General features: G+C 40.5%; 1 protein-coding gene and 1 long non-coding RNA gene across 2 annotated transcripts in view; both read left to right on the forward strand.

Annotated features, from left to right (window-relative positions):
- LOC118557149 (NACHT, LRR and PYD domains-containing protein 12-like) overlaps nt 1–19,896 on the forward strand; it is a 99,478-nt gene that overhangs the window by 57,326 nt on the left and 22,256 nt on the right. Inside the window, exon 8 of the mRNA XM_036126498.1 lies at nt 8,491–8,664. Within this exon, the coding sequence (XP_035982391.1) occupies nt 8,491–8,664 (174 nt within the window). The remainder of the gene's footprint in view (nt 1–8,490; nt 8,665–19,896) is intronic.
- On the forward strand, nt 386–5,890 carry LOC118557157. Its single transcript, XR_004927658.1, has 3 exons — nt 386–439; nt 3,023–3,136; nt 5,848–5,890. It is a non-coding gene; the product is annotated as an uncharacterized LOC118557157 (long non-coding RNA).

Genomic DNA, 19,896 nt, shown 5'->3' on the forward strand with positions numbered 1-19,896 from the left:
CACTTGTAGAGTTTGATGATTTTGAAATAAAATAGTTGCTGATGTTCAGTCAGAGTGAATCAGTGTCAGTCGATGAAATGTTGCTCCATGGCTCCATCTAGTGGACTGATAGTAGAAGTACAGCAGCTGAATGCAGCTTCCTCTGCCTCTCACTGCTGTCTGACTGCATTCAACTGACACTGATATGAAGCAGAGAAGAAGAGCCAATCAGAGGAGGAGCAGCTGATCTTTTTCCAGCACTAATGATGTAAAGGATGATCAGAGTTGATGTGCAGATGAATGATTTGTGTTTCCTCTGCAGGTGAAGGTAGAAAGTGTGTGTGAGCTGATGTGGATGTGAATTCAGCAGCATGGATCAGTGTGAGGACAGAGAGGAGGGAGTCCCTCCCTCTAAAACCACTCTGTGTGGGGAAGCTGAGAGCCAGAGCCACGCTCAGAGGTGAGATCAGCATCTCTAAGTGTCTATGTCTCTTTTATAAAGCTTGGATACGCACAAAATAAATAAATTCTGTTTATAATAGTATCCATCTCTATATTTATTCAGTAAAAACCCATGTCCTGTACTTATGGAACCATTGTTTATTCTGCACTTGCTGCTATTGCACTTCTGGTTAGACCTAAACTGCATTATGTTGCCTTGTACCTGTACCTGTGTAATGACAATAAAGTTGAATCTAATCTAATCTAATAAAACACGAAACTTGCATATGTTTCATGTTTTATTTTCATTCTTTCTTCCATAGTAATATCACTCTACGTATGGCTGTCACAATTCATAAATGCAATAAATACATTGACAACAACAAATTTCATGCAAAAAATAATGGGAGTTGGAAGAACAATTGTTATTAACTCCTTGATAAATCAAATATGACAGCCTTACCTATGTGCTTGAGAACAAAAAGGAAAACAAACAGACCAGATGGTAATAAGCCATATTTCGCTGCATGCATAACTAATAATGTTTTTAATACAACTCCTTCATTGTAATAGTCCTTTATTGTGTTCTTTTAAAGTAGACTAGTTAACTATGCTTATGATCCTCTTGTACAATAAATAAGCACATTAAATTAGTAGCATATATGTTGCCTCACCCCTCTACAAAGTACATTAGATATAAGAACAGCAAAGAAGAGTAAATAATTCTAAGTCAACATATATTAGGCTTTACTCAAAACAGCAATGTTTTTACAAATTTTCTTTTTAACGTGTTGAATTTTATGTGAGACTTCAATTTCAATTTCTCATCAGTAAGTACTCCTAAAAACCTAAATTCTGATACCATTTAAATTCAAGTTAATATGTTCAGGACAGGTTTGAATTGTGAATAACATAAATTTTGTTTTACTTAAATTTAATGATAGTTTGTTATTCATGAACCATTTTGGCCGATGTACCATTTCTTGCTCAACAGTTTTCATTAGTTTTCGAAGTTCCTACCAGACACAAAAAATTTGGGCCATCAATGAAGAGAACAAAATGCAATATCTTTGATGCATCACAGAGGTTATTTACATATAAAATAAAAAAATTACACCCCAGCACAGATTCTTGAGCACCCTTACTTGATAGTAAAATGTGTTGTTCTCACAGCAACTCTGACCCAGGCATACATTCATTTTGGTGGATGCATTGGTACTGCTGCAGGACCTTGCAGGTGGCTACACTTCCCACCCAGGTGCTAAAAGATCGCTGTCCAACCAGAGTGTAGAGAAGGTTCACACCCATGCAGCACAGCATCCATCAGCTGCCTAAAATCCTTTTTGCAGTGTTTTTTTTTCTATTTTTTTTTTCTTATCATGGGGGAACCTCTCATTCCTCCTGGTCTCCCTCCCTCTGAATGTCTATCTGAACGCACAGCCTCAGAGGAATTTCAATACAGAGTGCAGCTGTCATCCAACATTGAAAACGTTTAAACAATTAGGTTTAATCTTTAATGAGCCCCTTTTAATTGAGACAATATCTGTGCTTTTACCTCTGATTTACAAGTTTAATAGATTCTTCTTTTTGAAATTTTTCCAAAATTTTGTTGCTTTGTCTCCGTCTCCATGGTTGCCACTTCTCTATGATAAAAAAACAACGATCAGCTGATCCATTTTTAATACACATTAACGTTCTTGAGGTGCTTTAATTTGACCATTTACGGTTGAATCTGGGCATGTTGAGGGCAGAACATGAGGCAGAACCTGGTACGCAAACGTTCAGGTACAGCCGTGATCTGTAAAGAGAAATTGTTTGCATGCGCACACTGTTGTAAATCACTTTTATTTTATTTTTTTTGGTGTACGCCGTTTTAAAAATTTTGGCCGTTCATACATTTCAAGCATGAACTCCATGCAATGTTTTATAAATCAGACCCCAGAGCTCTTTTCACACAGCGTTCTCACTATATCAGGCCAGAAGAGACCAAGTGGTCCTGAAGCTGCTGCTGTTCCTCTTTGCTGCTTCATCCAGACTGAACAGAGCAGCTCAGCATGGTACCAGTGGGTTCTGACAAACAGCAAGTCAGTGTTGCAGAACTAGCTGAGTGACACCAGCCTGTTGCTTAGAGCTCTGGGTTCCAGCAGGACACATCTGGAAAAACTCACCAACTTCCAGAAAATTTCCTAGACTTTGATGACCAACATGTGTTCAATATTATTCATCCTAGAAAGAAGGACAGCTGATCAGACATTTTTGGAAGAATCTTTTCATTTATGTTCTGTCTAAATACGACCCAGATCAATAGAACCAGTTGGTCCCTCTGTGTAGGTACTGACTGGATCTGAAATGAGTCTCAGGTAAATCAGATAAAATGTAGAGGAACCTTTGGTACCAATATGGCTCCCAGTTTTTACCCAGAGTTGTTCTGCATCAAACCTAAATAGACAATTAACACAGAGCTGTTATTTAACTTTCAGAAAATCCATCTGGGTCCCATTTTTCAGCCCAGATCCTGCCCATATGGGTCCATGATGTAAATGTGGACTGATATGTAAACAGAAACTTACAGGGTGTGCTTTGGTCATAATGTTTCTGTCAGGATCCATCAGCGACTCGAACCAGAACCAGAACCCAGCTGTGTGTCCTTGAGGAGCGACAGGTCAAAGGATATCATCATTTACTTCAAACCTCCTGGACCTGCATCCCCAGAGAGGTGAGCTGTATCTAACTGCTGTAACTGTGGAAACTGAGTCAGTCTGAAATGTTTTTATTCCAACATGTGTTTAACGTGAGCTCAGCTCTTTTTCCCCCATTTCTATGTTCATATGTGAAGCGGTGTGTGTTGGAAGTTCTCCAGAACCACAGCAGTTAAAGTGGAAAGAATGGATGTTGTTGGAGGCGTCCTGGATGCTGCTACATCATGTTTAACAGCTCTGATCTGTTTGCTTTTGGGCCTCATTGTCATTGCTACTCTAGATTTTTCTTCAACAGCTTTATTGTTACTTTGGGAAACTAATAAAATCCTGATTTCACTGCAAGGAATCATGTTGAGATATTTTAGCCAATCACCACCCCTAGTATGGACTCCTCAGTCGGGCTCTGAGGTTCTGGAAATGACCCGTTACATTTCTTTAAGAGCCAAGAACAGAAACCCAGTTCCTCCCAGTGAGCTCTCAGATGTTCCAGTTGTATTTGCAGACAGAGGTTTGATCCGTTATCTCCAGAAATCAGCTGCCCTGTTCTGATGAAAACACCTTCATGTCTTCATGTCTGGAGTGTTGATGCTGATCAGGAGGTTCTGCTGCTTCCTGGCTCCATGTCAGACTAACAGTGGATCACATTTCCACGACCCGCTGGGAAATAGCTGGTAGAGCCAGTCTGACCCATCAAGACTTGGTTCCTGTGTGCGTTGTGAGAGCAGTTCAGGAGGGAAGGAAAGCTTCATCATGTGGTTGGTGGAACCAAGCTGAGCTGAAGTGGACCATCAGAGGTTCTGCTAGTTCTTAGTGGATCAGCAGGAACATTAAACATCTCCACCTACCTGGATCCTCTGGCTCTCTGCTCACATCCAGATGTCCTTCATGGACCTTTACCTTCTGATTGTCTCTGTGTGGACAGATATAATGTGAGCTCACTGGCTTCCAGGGACCTACATGATCCATTTTCAATCAATCAATAATCAATCAATAAATTTTATTGTCAACTACAATTTGCATTGCAATCGAAAATTCAGTTCCAGTACAACCGTCCATCACATACACTTAACAAACATTTTGGGGGAACGGTTGACTGAGGCCTTGCGTTGCCAAGGAACGCAGACAGTCGGCCGCTGCTATTTCAGCGCAGCCGTTAGTTGCGTTCCTCCAAACTGCCCCGGACCCCGCCTTACACGGAGTCCACAGGTGCTGCCTTTTAAATCTGTTTAAGGAAAATTTAAGAACATAGGGAAAGTGGAGGGAGAAAAAAAGAGAAGAAATTATCATGCTCTAACCTCTCACGTTACAATATGAGAAATCCTGCACAAAAAAAACTCATTGCACAAAAGGCACAATTAAACACGAGACAACATATATGCAGAAAAGGTAAACATTGAGAGCCAGTCGCGTGTCTGTTCGTCTGTATTCGTGTGCATCAGTTATGTGTGTCTGTTGGGTGAAGAGTTTATATTTCCGTGGAAGCTCTCCAGGCCATTGTCCTTGATGTTATCCGCTGGCCAACAGTTCAGAGAAAAACATCCACAGGTGTCAGCGGGAAGGCGGGGGCAGAGGAGAGTTTTGAGCACTCTCAGTCATAACAATCCAGGGTCAGTTGATGAGGGAAGGCAATCCAAATACGTTATTTGTGTATGAGACAAGCTGCTCAGACTTTTCATGTCAGCTTTAAGTCTTTGCTGGCTTCAAATAAATCCAATATTCCATATTGCTGGGCTTATTTCCGCGATACACCAGATATTATCCCATCAACCATTGAGTTCAACCACCGAAGCCAGTCTGCGTCCAGCACAGCCAGCTTTTCGGCTCAGCTTCTTCACCTTCCTGGTCTGTCCGTTCCCAGACTTAGTGACCGCGTCCTATGCAGCCGGTAGAGTGATCAGGGCCAAATGGCTACCGACATCCGCTGTATTTGCTGATACATCAAAAATCCACCAAAACCAATAAGTAGAAATCCAAGTATCCTGAATCCAAACATGCAATCATTTTCAAACGTCCAGGAGTGACAAAGTTGAAGGACACACCGTTTTCCATCCAGGAATGTAGGATGTGTCTCCCAAAAATAGTCATATCGGGACAGGACGGGTCCCCCTTTCATTGCCAACCCGTTGCCAACCCGTCGAGACCAGCTTACCGGATCCATGATTTTACAGAGTTCGGGTATTATGAAGAAAGTGCTCAAAAAGACAAGACAAAGCAAAAAGCAGGAGAGAGGGGGGCAGGGAGGCAGAGCAGATAAGGAGCTCTGTAGAGATCTGAAGAATTTTAAAATACTCACCATCACATCCAGGACACTACCTTACATGGACACACACCCACATATCTCAGACCTCCTCCAGGTCCACCCCACGTCCGATTAAATCATCAGAATGTGCTGGATGTCCTACACACTGTCCTGAAGACCTGTGGACAGAACCTTCACCTCCACTGTCTCCAAGCTCTGGGTCACTGTCCCCACCAGCATCAGATCTGCTGACAGTGTGGACAGTTTGAAGTCCCAGTTCAAGACCCAGTTTTTAAAATGTCTACTGAGTGGTTCTGGTCTTCATCCTTTTATTTCATCTTCTTCTTTTTTACTTATTTGTATCGTGTTCATTTGATGCTCTGTTTTTCTGTTTTAAAGACTTTTACTGTGAAGCTCTTGGTGATTTCATCTGTGAAAACTGCTGGATGAATATTTACTTCCTTCCTAATTGTTCTGGTTCCTCCACAGAGTGGACCAGCAGAACTCAGAGGTTCCCAGAGGTCCGTCTGCCCAGCAGCATCAAACCCAGCTGGACTCCATATTTATGGTCTGTACATGTACAACAACTACTTTTCCATCGGTTCTGTTCAGTCGTCTCCATGCTGGACTTTGTGGACCAGTGGACTGTCAGTCTGTCCAACATGGTTCTGATGTTTGGATCCATGATCTCAGTCTGATGTGTCCTTCATATATTATTCTGTTCCAGCTGCTGGAGGACAACATTGTCACTTTTGTGAAGAAGGAGCTGAAGAAGATCCAGAAGGTTCTGAGTCCAGATGACCCTGACTGCTCAGAGAGTCAGAGAGATGATGAGGAGGTGCTGGAAGGTGAGTATGATGAACAGAGGAGGAGCAGCAGCAGAGAGGCCCTGATGAAGATCACTCTGAACTTCCTGAGGACGATGAAGCAGGAGGAGCTGGCTGACTGTCTGGAGAGCAGTAAGAGGATTTCTACATAGATTTAACCTGATGGACAAATCACACATTTACTGATGTCTGAAGAGATGGAATCACATTTATTCACATCATCTTCAGAAGATCATTTGGTTTCCTTTATGTTTTCATTTTTTGTGTTAATTTAGAACAACTTCCTGTAGTTCAACATAAACTTAAAACTGGTCTGAAGGAGAAGTTCCAGTGTGTGTTTGAGGGGATCGCTAAAGCTGGAAGTCCAGCCCTTCTGAACCAGATCTACACAGAGCTCTACATCACAGAGGGAGGGACTGGAGAGGTCAATGATGAACATGAGGTCAGACAGATTGAAACAGCATCCAAGAAACCACACAGACCAGAAACAACCATCAGACAAGAAGACATCTTTAAAGTCCCACCTGGAAGAGATCAACCAATCAGAACAGTGATGACAAAGGGAGTGGCTGGCATTGGGAAAACAGTCTTAACCCAGAAGTTCACTCTGGACTGGGCTGAAGACAAAGCCCACCAGAACATCCACTTCATATTTCCATTCACCTTCAGAGAGCTGAATGTGCTGAAAGAGAAAAAGTTCAGCTTGGTGGAGCTTGTTCATCACTTCTTTACTGAAACCAAAGGAATCTGCAGCTTTGAACACTTCCAGGTTCTGTTCATCTTTGATGGTCTGGATGAGAGTCGACTTCCTCTGGACTTCCAGAACCAGGAGATCCTGACTGATGCTACAGAGTCCACCTCAGTGGATGTTCTGCTGACGAACCTCATCAGGGGGAAACTGCTTCCCTCTGCTCGCCTCTGGATAACCACACGACCTGCCGCAGCCAATCAGATCCCTCCTGAGTGTGTTGGCATGGTGACAGAGGTCAGAGGGTTCGCTGATCCACAGAAGGAGGAGTACTTCAGGAAGAGATTCGAAGATGAGGAGCAGGCCAGTAGAATTATCTCCCACTTGAAGACATCAAGAAGCCTCCACATCATGTGCCACATCCCAGTCTTCTGCTGGATCACTGCTACGGTTCTGGAGGACATGTTGGAGACCAGAGAGGGAGGAGAGCTGCCCAGCACCCTGACTGAGTTGTACATCCACTTCCTGGTGGTTCAGACCAAAGTGAAGAAGATCAAGTATGATGGAGGAGCTGAAACAGATCCACACTGGAATAAAAAGAGCAGGAAGATGATCAAGTCTCTGGGAAAACTGGCTTTTGATCAGCTGCAGAAAGGAAACCTGATCTTCTATGAATCAGACCTGACAGAGTGTGGCATCGATATCAGAGCAGCCTCAGTGTACTCAGGAGTGTTCACACAGATCTTTAGAGAGGAGAGAGGGCTGTACCAGGACAAGGTGTTCTGCTTCGTCCATCTGAGTGTTCAGGAGTTTCTGGCTGCTCTTCATGTTCATCTGACCTTCATCAACTCTGGTGTCAACCTGATGGAAGAAAAAGACACATCTAAGAGGTCTTTATTGTCTAAGAAGTCTAATCTAAAGTTTCTTCACCAGACAGCTGTTGATCAGGCCTTACAGAGTCCAAATGGACACCTGGACTTGTTCCTCCGGTTCCTCCTGGGACTTTCACTGCAGACCAATCAGAGACTCCTACGAGGTCTGCTGACACAGACAGGAAGTAGCTCACAGACCAATCACGAAACAGTTCAGTACATCAAGAAGAAGATCTGTAAGAATGTGTCTGTAGAGGAAATGATCAATATGTTCCTCTGTCTGAATGAACTGAGAGCTTGTTCTCTAGTGGAGGAGATCCAACAGTCTCTGAGTTCAGGACGTCTCTCCATGGATAAACTGTCTCCTGCTCACTGGTCAGCTCTGATCTTCATCTTAGTGTCATCAGCTCAAGATCTGGATGTGTTTGACCTGAAGAAATTCTCTGCTTCAGAGAAGGTTCTTCTGAGGCTGCTGCCAGTGGTTAAAGCCTCCAACAAAGCTCTGTAAGGACACAGATTGTTGCTGCTTTTATTTCTGGTAGTGAGAAATCTGCAGATGATGGAAATATTGAATAATGTTGTTTATGTTTATTTGTAATGAAGCAGTTCACAACAAAAGGCAACATTAAGATCTGTAAAATCAGACAGATCCATCAATCTTTTCAAGAACATTGGTGACTGTAAAGAAATCCACAATATTTCTGATGAATTGTTTAATAGCAGATTTTTCTCCTTGTCTCCTCAGACTGAGTGACTGTAATCTGTCAGAGAAAAGCTGTAAAGCTCTGTCCTCAGTTCTCAGCTCCCAGTCCTCCAGTCTCAGAGAACTGGACCTGAGTAACAACAACCTGCAGGATTCAGGAGTGAAGATTCTCTCTGCTGGACTGAAGAGTCCAAACTGCAGACTGGAAACTCTCAGGTACAAAGTTTTCCATTCTGCTGATGGAAATGTTAGTTCAATAATACATTTGTCACCTCTTTTTCTGACTCCCTATGAATAGAAACTAGGCCCAGACTCTCCGTGTAAGAGTGGTTTCTTTAATGATTTCTTTTTCACTTACATGAACCCTTCACTCCCCCGAACTCAACAAAATGGGCCTAAATTGTAACCTTTTATTATTTTCTGTTTGGATTCATAATGTCATTGCTCTGATGATTGCCCAGAATCCCATTTAAATGTATGTACAATATACACTCACCGGCCACTTTATTAGGTACCCCATGCTAGTAACGGGTTGGACCCCCTTTTGCCTTCAGAACTGCCTCAATTCTTCGTGGCATAGATTCAACAAGGTGCTGGAAGCATTCCTCAGGGAGTTTGGTCCATATTGACATGATGGCATCACACAGTTGCCGCAGATTTGTCGGCTGCACATCCATGATGCCAATCTCCCGTTCCACCACATCCCAAAGATGCTCTATTGGATTGAGATCTGGTGACTGTGGAGGCCATTTGAGTACAGCGAACTCATTGTCATGTTCAAGAAACCAGTCTGAGATGATTCCAGCTTTATGACATGGCGCATTATCCTGCTGAAAGTAGCCATCAGAAGTTGGGTACATTGTGGTCATAAAGGGATGGACATGGTCAGCAACAATACTCAGGTAGGCTGTGGCGTTGCAACGATGCTCAATTGGTACCAAGGGGCCCAAAGAGTGCCAAGAAAATATTCCCCACACCATGACACCACCACCACCAGCCTGAACCGTTGATACAAGGCAGGATGGATCCATGCTTTCATGTTGTAGACGCCAAATTCTGACCCTACCATCCGACTGTCGCAGCAGAAATCGAGACTCATCAGACCAGGAAACGTTTTTCCAATCTTCTATTGTCCAATTTCGATGAGCTTGTGCAAATTGTAGCCTGAGTTTCCTGTTCTTAGCTGAAAGGAGTGGCACCCGATGTGCCTTCTGCTGCTGTAGCCCATCTGCCTCAAAGTTCGACGTACTGTGCGTTCAGAGATGCTCTTCTGCCCACCTTGGTTGTAATGGGTGGTTATTTGCCTTTTGTTGCCCTTTTATCAGCTCGAACCAGTCTGGCCATTCTCCTCTGACCTCTGGCATCAACAAGGCATTTCCGCCCACAGAACTGCCGCTCACTGGATGTTTTTTCTTTTTCGGACCATTCTCTGTAAACCCTAGAGATGGTTGTGCGTGAAAATCCCAGTAGATTAGCAGTTTCTGAAATACTCAGACCAGCCCTTCTGGCACCAACAATCATGCCACGTTTAAAGTCACTCAAATCACCTTTCTTCCCCATACTGATGCTCGGTTTGAACTGCAGGAGATTCTCTTGACCATGTCTACATGCCTAAATGCACTGAGTTGCCGCCATGTGATTGGCTGCTTAGAAATTAAGTGTTAACGAGCAGTTGGACAAGTGTACCTAATAAAGTGGCCGGTGAGTGTATAACAATGGTTTCTAATAGCTAGAATTTTTCAACTTTATCACACTTCTTAACTATATAACCATCTTGTTATATATCCATCCTGTTGAAAACAGATTTCTGTCCATTACCTGCTAAAAACATGATGGAAATCCAAGTTTATTATTCATCATTTAAAAAAAAGAAATATCTCACTACTGTTCAGTTTAACACTGTACAATATTTACAGCTTCTATCCTACAATGTAAAAAATTTACACACATTTTAACTATAGATACAACAATAAATTGTATATCTGCAATGTACAGAACACCCAAGACTGTACACTGTACCACTTAATATTAATACTGTATATATTTTTGATAATATGACATTTTGATATTTCTGCACTGGTTGGAGCTGGCTTTAATCTCGTTGTGCATGTGTGGAACATGTTGTACAATGTATTGTACAGAGGCATGTTGTACAAAGGCATTCTGATTCATTCTGGTTCTAATTCTGATACATTATCTATTAACAGACAACCATACGTTACCTCAATGCAGAGAGGCTGAAGGCAATAACCTGGGCCTCCCACCAGTAATGGCTCATCAGTTGCCCAGCCATTTGACAGTAATCCTGCATTATTAATGCATGTTTGAAATAAAATATTAGGATTTACACTTAAAAAGGTAACAAAAAAATGTAACTTAATTCATCATCGACTTCTGCTTACATTTCCATAAACTAAAATTGACTATTCTCTCACCATGTAAAAGATCTCAGAAATGCAGTGTAGCAATGAAGCCGCAGGAGAGCTCAGAACAGAGAAAAATGAAACAGAGCTATCAAAGCAGACTGAAAGCTAAAAAAGCAAGAGAAAATAAATATTTGTTACTCTACCAAGATGGTCAGCATCCCTGGATGTTTTCTAAACAGCCCTGCATTCCATGGAAAAAGATATTAGATGCTTGTTAAAAAGATACATTAAGCCCTAAATTGACATTTGACTTAGGTATTTAATAAAAAGAAAATCCGATTAGTTTTTATTGTATTTTATATAGTCACTACTTGCTCCACCATAACCTGACAATGAGTCAAAAGAAAAGACAGAACAGATTATTTGTGCACAGGCAACACCTTGACTGCTAAACTACTCTTGCAACCAGCACCTAGAAGTTTTTGAAGGTGAAGTCAATTATTTCCCAGTTTCCCACTATAAAGCAAAACATGAGTGGTAGGTAATTTGTCCTTTCCATGTCCCCGTTTCCTGGTCATCATGCCCGCCAGAGTTGACTCTGTACATCCCAAACACACACAGGCCAGAGCCCAGAGTGACAGAGAAATGAGTGATAAGACAGCAAGAGAATGACATGCAGTAAGTGGGAAAATATAGGAAAACGTAAAATAAATACTGGGAGAAAGAGAGCACACTGAAAGACATTATCTGACCTCAGATGGGAGATTTCTCTAAGGCATTCTGCTGATTCTGCAAGTGTGAAACATGTGTTCACCATACGCTGCTAATGACACTGGTCCATACCACTGCTTTATTCTCTATCTCAGCTTCATTTTATGATTCCATCATTGAGATTAAACCGATCTAAACACCAGAACAATGGTTCTACTAGGACCGCCAGTTTATATTTGGTATTTTAGGTCCAGTTTAAAGAAATCTTAAAGCCAGAACCTTCTGCAGAGTTTGTTTTAGTTTGCAGAGTTTCCATACCAGTGGAACTTTAGTTAGAATTAATCTGTTAAAATGTGTTGAATTGTGTGTCTGCAGCTTGTCAGGCTGTCTGGTCTCGGATGAAGGCTGTGCTTCTCTGGTCTCAGTTCTGACCGCCAACCCCTCCCATCTGAAAGAGTTGGACCTGAGCTACAATTATCCAGGAGATTCAGCAGTGAAGCTGCTGTCGGCTGGACTGAAGGATCCACGCTGGAGACTGGAAGCTCTCAGGTATGGAGGAATATAGTTATAGTCCAGTCAGGCACTTGAAAATCACCCGCACTGTTAGCAGCCCATTATACGTTACAATCACCTTAATGTTATTGCCTACTTCCACACTCTCTTCTCAGAATACCTAAATTAACATTTCTATAAATGAAGGCTCAATCATCATTGTTCAATAAGCACCTTACTACCTTCTTATCTTTATCTGTGACTCATGAAGCACTTGGCCATAAAACCTTTGAACCCTCCTTTTTTTAATCTCTCTTGAATGCTACAGTAAAAAACTTACCCATGTTCATTGCCTGTTCGTCCGGTTTTTTTGCCTTCATTATGTGTAATGTGAACTGGAGTAGCAAAGAGAAGTTTTTATTCCTGATTCCTTACACAAAGACCTGAATCTGCATCTGAAAGCATCGCTTGGCCTGGTCTTTGGATCTGGGGTCATTTCGGTTTTGAAATTAGTAAAACATTTAACATTCATTAGAGAGAAGTCTACAAATACTACTGCTACTGCTACTACTACTCCTCATCTAACATTCGTAGAAATAGGTAGAGCAACTGAACTGTAATATGTAGTAATAGACTATTAAATGAGACTAAATTAAATATAGTTAACTATTATAATCCCTGTAAAAAGTTCGATCTGAATATGTTGTGACTTTAACACACATGGAGTGTTATGGAGTGGAAAAAAACTGTTAGAAATGGTAGAAGAACATTTAGAGGCTAATAATTTATTCCGTTGAATGATGGAAGATGAACCAGAACAGATATTCATCCAGGAAATGTATCAGTCCTTGATTTAACACCAGTGTCCAGGAATATTTCAGCTGATTGTGAAATGGGATTTATTAAACAACTCATCTGCAGGCAGAGATCATTGCCCAGTTTTCTGTAATATTCTCCTCACTAAGAACAGCTCACAAGGAAAATTAAAGGGTCAAGGGTCAATGGTACTGAATAGAAACTGAATATATTTGTGAAAGAAGTTCACCAGTTAGATTAACATGATGAAGCAAAGAGGATAGCAACGACTTTAAACTTCATTTTTATTGAGTTTTTCATTTTATAAATAACAAAAAGAGCCAATCATCAAACAGTCTTGTGTCAGAGCTGTGTTGTCACAAAGTCTCAGATCCTCCATCTAACAATGATCCAATTAATTATTACTACCTTTAGTTTTATTGCACCAATAACATTACTGTAGGTTCCAAACGCCAATCGAACATATTAATTTAAAATGTATGGTAAAATTGGTTTCTTTCTCCATTTGGTACCTGGCTAAACTTTCAGCACCACCAGTTGTAGGATGGAGGTTCTGTCTTCATTCAATTAGTTGTTCTGCATTTCAAGGCTGCAGTGAGCAGCAGATTGACGATGTAGAACATTGTTTGTCCCTCTAACCCATCTAAGGTGAGACCCAACAATGCAGAACCGAGTACTGGTGATTTGTTGGCTTTTGTTGGCTGCTTTGAAGCCTCAGATCCATCCTTCCAGATCACATCCAGCTTGGGTCAGGACAATTGAACATGGGTGTGATCTGCTATGTGGGTTCTGCATTTTATCCAGCATAAGCTGGGTTATGTGGGTCCATCTTTGCTGTAAGTTCTGGAGTTCTGAAGAACCTCATCATTATTCTCCACTTAAATTCCCTCCATGTGTCTGAATTTGTAGGGAGATAAGCTTCAGTGCAGATTGTCTCCCAGTTTTACTCCTGATGTGACATCATGGAGGATCTGAGCTGAGAGGATCTAAAATGATCAGTGTTGGCAGTTTATGTTCGATTTTAAGTCCTTTAAATGTTTTAAACTGCAGCTCTCAGATATTTTAGTCATCATGTCTTCTATCAATGAATCCACTGATTTAGGCAGTACTTTCAGAGACATGTGCTACTCCTGAGGTTCCCAAGGTTTGTTCCTGGAAGCTCCTACTTGGACCTCCAATCCAGACTCCTTTAGAGAAGATCTTTCCATAGATGAAGCTAAGACTGAACTGGTCCTTTCTCAGTTTAGGACAATGTGTGTCTGAGAAACATGTAATGTCCATGTTTGCTGCTGAAAGAGACTGATGCTCTGACCCCCCTCCTCCTTTCAGGGTGGAGCCTGCTGGAGTCCGATGGTTGACACCAGGTCTGAGGAAGTGTAAGTGTGTTTTTCATTTGATTCATGACAACAAAGCAGCTCACATTCAACCATCTTCAAACTGTCCATCACTCATTCAGGAGTCATCATCAAAGTGTCAATAAATGATCAATAACTGCAGCTGGATTGTCTTTGTTCTCTCCATCAGATTCCTGTCAACTCACAATTGACACAAACACAGTGAGCAGAAAACTCAAACTGTCTGAAGACAACAGGAAGGTGACGCGTTTAGAGAAAGAGCTTCAGTCATATCCTGATCATCCAGACAGATTTGATCGTCCTCAGCTGCTGTGTAGAGAAAGTCTGACTGGTCGCTGTTACTGGGAGGTCGAGTGGAGAGGAGGGGTTGAGATATCAGTGAGTTACAGAAGAATCAGTAGGAGAGGAGACATTAGAGACTGTTGGTTTGGAGCAAATGATCATTCCTGGAGTCTGAACTGCTCTGACGATGTTGGTTACTCTGTCTGTCATAATAACATTAAAACATTTATCTCCTCCTCTTCCATCTCCAACAGAATAGCAGTGTATGTGGACTATCCTGCTGGTATTCTGTCCTTCTACAGATTCTCCTCAGACTCACTGATCCACCTCCACACCTTCAACACCACATTCACTGAACCTCTTTATCCTGCGTTTGCGTTCTGGTACGGTTCTAGTTCCTCAGTGTCTTTGTGCTGAGTTGAGTCTAAAGAGTCTCCTCCTGTCAGAGAAAGCCTCTCCCTGTTGAACAGATAGTTCTGTCTGTTCATGTCTGTCTCTTTCACTCAGAAACACTTTTTCACATTCTTGGATTCAATCTGTTTTTTTGTGAAACTCTTCTAAATGATTCTTTGGAAACTTCTTCCTCTTCCAGTCCTTTAAAGATGGAAGCTGGGATTATTCCAGGATCCACATGTTGTTTTTCTGCCGGTTCCCAGTCAAAGCTTCACTCTGAATATCAGCATGTTGACATTTTCTCTTGTTTTTATTTTTTTATTTTTATTAATTTCATTTTTTTATTATTGTAGAATAATCATCTTCCTAAAATCATATTTTGGTATGTATTATAAAAGGTAACCATATTTTTTCTTTCATCTTTTTTTCTAGTCCAATGTAAATTGGTTTTGAAGGGTGGGCATTATAAACTTATTGCTTCTACCAAAACCCTTTTTTTCAGACTTTTAATTTATGTTACATGTACATATACTGTCATTTAATATATACTTCTGTGTCTGAAATAAATATCAAATATTATTATAATAAATATTCACAAGTCAGATTTCCTTGAAATGTTGGGCAGTTTTTTCTAGACATGACCTGTTTCTCTCGGCTTTAATTTTTCTAAACACTTTTTAGATTCAAATGTTAAATCTTCCTGTGGTATAATTACTGCAGTTGTACTTCATGTGTAATGTGACGTAACAGATTTTCTTCTTCTGTGTTTGATTAATCCCCCACCTATCTGAGCTGCTGTACTCCCATACACCTGCCCACTCTTTTAGGTCTGTAAACCAGTTTCTCCTTATTGTTACTGAATTCAAGTAGAAACTAAGAGGAAATCGCTGTAGTGGCTCAAAAGTTGTGCCCCTAAATGTCAGGCAGGCCGAAGTTTAAGACTTCTTAAAACACACATTTATGCAGAAGCCTTTTGCACATGATAAGAGGTTGACCATTGTAATCATATTTAACTATTTTTATTTCTAATTAATTTTAACTATATCTTGTTTGTCTATTTGACAGGGTTTTTATTGCGATATTTCAAAATGTTAATTAAAAAGGTTAATAAAAACATGGCTTTTGTCTCAGTGTGAAAGAGAGTTTGTTTCTGTCCAAAGTTTCTTCTTCTTCTGTCTCTCTTCTCTCAGAAATGTCTCTCCCACAGCACGCTCTTTCGCTTTTTCTCAATCTGAATATAATATTAAAATGTATCAGCTGAGATATAAAGTACTTTTACAGATAAAGATTTTACCGCTTTTGTTAAAACTGCTATGGATTTTTCATTTTGGTTCATTTTCACTCTGGCGACTGTTATCTATGTTGCAGGTGATTGTATTTTACATTAGTTGCTTGTTTTTTTTTCAGCTGAATAAGTTTTAACGTTTGCCTTGTTATAAATATTCTATTGGGAACACGGGCTTGTGAAATTTAAATGTCATCGCATTTTGTTTATATTCTTTAAAAAAAGTCTTCTTGAAATGCATTTGGAATATTTATGTGTGAGGGCTTAATCAATACATAAAGTCAGCTCAAGTCTTTAATGAAGACTTAAAGTCACAGCTACACTTTTAAGTGGGGAAAGGTTTTATTATTTAGAGATGGGCCATCACTATACGTGGGTCAGTGCTGTGAATCCACTGACCCCCCCCCCCCCCCCAAATATGTGTTGAAAGTAAAATTTTGTAGACGTAGTAAGAAAAGGTTGTAAATTCCTGTAAATACCCTGTGAACATCTAAACTGCAGATCTTTTAAATGATAGTGTTGTTGCAGCAACCAAACTTTATATTCAACACTTTATTGATAGGAAACACTGTTTTAATAGTTAATTCCTGTATAAACTGCAAAAATAAACCTTGTCTGTGTTCACTTGTCTTTTCTAATTTGACTCGTTTTTTTACAGTTGTATATGTACAGCCTTTTGTTGACCTTCATTATAACGGTGGTATGGTATTTGCTGCTCTTTCTCATCTTCAATTTCTGTTCATTCAATCCAATACATTTCTTTCTATTAACACTGACTTTCAAAAAGTCCTAATTTACAGTAAAACATTTTCATCTTCTTCCTGACATGTTTTCAAATGTCTGATTTTATTTAGTTGAATAAATTAGCAGCACAAACACTAAGGAAGATAAAATGATGTTTCTGCTCCATCGTTCCAAACCATGAAAACAAGTGGAGAGTGAAAGAAGAGCCGACGCTGACAGTCTGAGACTAAAATCTTCCAAACACCTGACTTGGACAGACTGAAGACCAGTTTTTCATTTTCTAGCTAAACTCCTGCGGCACCAAACCAGAAGCTGAACAAACACCAACAACAGAAGCACATGGAACATTTCTACATCACAACTTCTTCCTATTGTGGACTTTTATTTTTACACAGGAAACGTGTGAACATGCCCCAAAAGCAGCAACCTGCTGGGTGTCCTGCTGCTCCTCTTGAAGGGACAGTCCCACATTTCAGCTTCAGGGAGCTGTTCGTGTAGATTAGCACAAACACTGGAAGTGGAGAAAAACTGTAAGCAGAGCTACAGCACAACAGAACCGCTATTATTTTTGTTATCAGATTAAAACACCAAGTTAAAGAGTTTTGGAGTGTTTAGAAGGTGGATTTTATCTTTTAAATGGGTTTGTGGATGTGCTGAACCAGGCTGAAGTGTCCAATTTTCCTGATGGCTTCATTAGAGCTCCAGGTTCTGTAGTGTTCCAACTACAGGCTGGAGGTCCCAGAGAGGATGCAAGTAGTGGGACCACATAACAAATTCAACAAAGATCCATCAGGTGCAGGGGTTACCATTGTTGTGATTTCTGTCAAGTGAAATCATCAAACTCTCTCTGATTCTATGCAAGCTGCAGATTCCCTTTCTAAGACACTGCCCCTCACACCTAGGTGACCACAAAATTAAAGCCCGGGAGACAATCTCTTTTTCAGGAGACAGCTAAGAATTGTTAGGCCACTTAAACTGAAAAACCGGTATCAGAGGATGCCGAAGTACATAGTGCGAAAAGATCGCCAATTTTCCGCAGAGTCAATCCCTACACACCTCCAAACTTTATGTGGCCTTCAGATTAGCTCAAGAACAGTGCAGAGAGCTTCATGAAATGAGTTTCCATGGTCAAGCAGCTGCATTCAATACATCCATACATCACAAAGTTCAATGGAAAGTGTTGGATGCAATGGTGTAAAGAAAGCTGCCACTGCACACCAGAACAGTAGAGTCCTGTTCTCTGGAGTGATAAATCACACTTCTCCATTTGGAATCTGATGATTTGGAAGTCTGGATTTGATGATTTCCAGGAGAACGGTACTTTTTATGACTGCATTGAGCCAAGTGTAAAGTTTGGTGGTGGGTGGATTATGGTGTTGGGTTATTTTTCAGGAGCTGGGCTTGGCCCCTTAGTTCCAGTGAATGTTCTGTTCAAAGTATCCTAACTGTGTGTGTAGCTGCTAAATGTGAATTGAGCTCTTTCTGTCATATTTAGCAGTGTTGTATAGTAATGAAGTAAAAATACTTCACTACCGTACTTAAGTAGATATTGGAGGACTTTATACTTTCCTCGAGTATAAAATCTTTTGAGAACTTTTATTTTTACTTCACTATATTTTTAACCTCAATTGTATACTTTTCCTTCAATACATTTTCAATGTTTGGTTTAGTTACTCGTTACAAAAAAAGCGAGAGAAGAGCAAGAAACCTCCGTGTTTTGATCCCACCTACTGATTGACTGCAACAAAGTCGGGACTTGCATGGGCTTGTTCATCACCACCAATAGGATAAGAAGCTGGTTCAGTGGTAAAGCAGATTAAGTTAACCTTGTGGTATAGGTAAAGTATCTATTAGCAGAGCCAGGAGTCCTAATTTTCTCACCTAAATGATACCTACACATGTATCTGTTAGCAGGTTTACCACTTCCTGTAGGTTAACTAAGCCTGGTTTATCACTTAACCATGTTCTTAGTATACTTCCCTGGTCTAAATTTTGCATGCACCTGGTTGTGTACAATTTTAAAGTGTATAGCACTAACCTTACTTGAAGAAGGAAAACTGAAAGCTTACAAAAAGGTTGTATTTTCTGTCTAAACTTGGTCTAAATTTCTCCTGCACTTGGTTGTTTATATTATTTTAAGGGAATTTGACCTTCAAAGTTTACCAAAATCCACAAAAATGTCATTCAAACTGCATTTGCTTTGTTTTACTTTTTAATTATACTTTTTATAACATTACTTGAGTACATCTATTTTTCTTTAGGACTTTTACTCAAGTAACATTTCAGTCAGTGACTTGGACTTTTACCAAAGTCATATTTCGGAGAGGTACTTATACTTTTACTTGACTCTGAGATTTCAGTACTTTATACAACTCTGCTGAGGAGCATCACCCTTTTAGTGTCCTTGATTGGCTGCTCCCTCCTGACGAGGATGCTAATTTGTTATTCAACACTTTAGGCTCACCTCTCTGATTATTTAGTTGTAGAGACCTGGAGAGAGACTACAAAAAAGTGTTGGTCTACTGTCTCGTTCACAGTATTGCAGTATGAAAATTGTGACCACCCTACAGAACCTTTAACACTCAGGGCAGACTTGGAAGAGGGCACTGTCACAAAAGTTTGACTGGGGCCCTAAAATGGCTAAATCCACCATTGATACAAACCTCTACTTTATCCTTTATCTCAGCTTTATTTATTGATTCCATCAATGAGATTAAAGCTATCTAAACACCATAACAATGGTTCCACTGAGACCACCAACGTAGCTTTTGTATTTTATGTCCAGTTTGAAAAAAGCTTTAATCTAGTGCCTTCTACAGAGTTTGTAATTTTGTCGAGTTCCAATCCTAGTGGAGCTCCAGTCAGGATTTGTGTCTTTGAATGTGTCAGATCTTACTTTGGATGACCTACAGAACAAAACAAATTTAGATTTATATTTACTGTTAATAACCGCTGAGCAGCACTTTATTGAGCACTACTTTCTCATGTTAACATTGTGTGTTGA

Source organism: Fundulus heteroclitus, chromosome 22 (assembly GCF_011125445.2).
Source record: "Fundulus heteroclitus isolate FHET01 chromosome 22, MU-UCD_Fhet_4.1, whole genome shotgun sequence".
In the NCBI taxonomy this organism is placed as follows: domain Eukaryota; kingdom Metazoa; phylum Chordata; class Actinopteri; order Cyprinodontiformes; family Fundulidae; genus Fundulus; species Fundulus heteroclitus.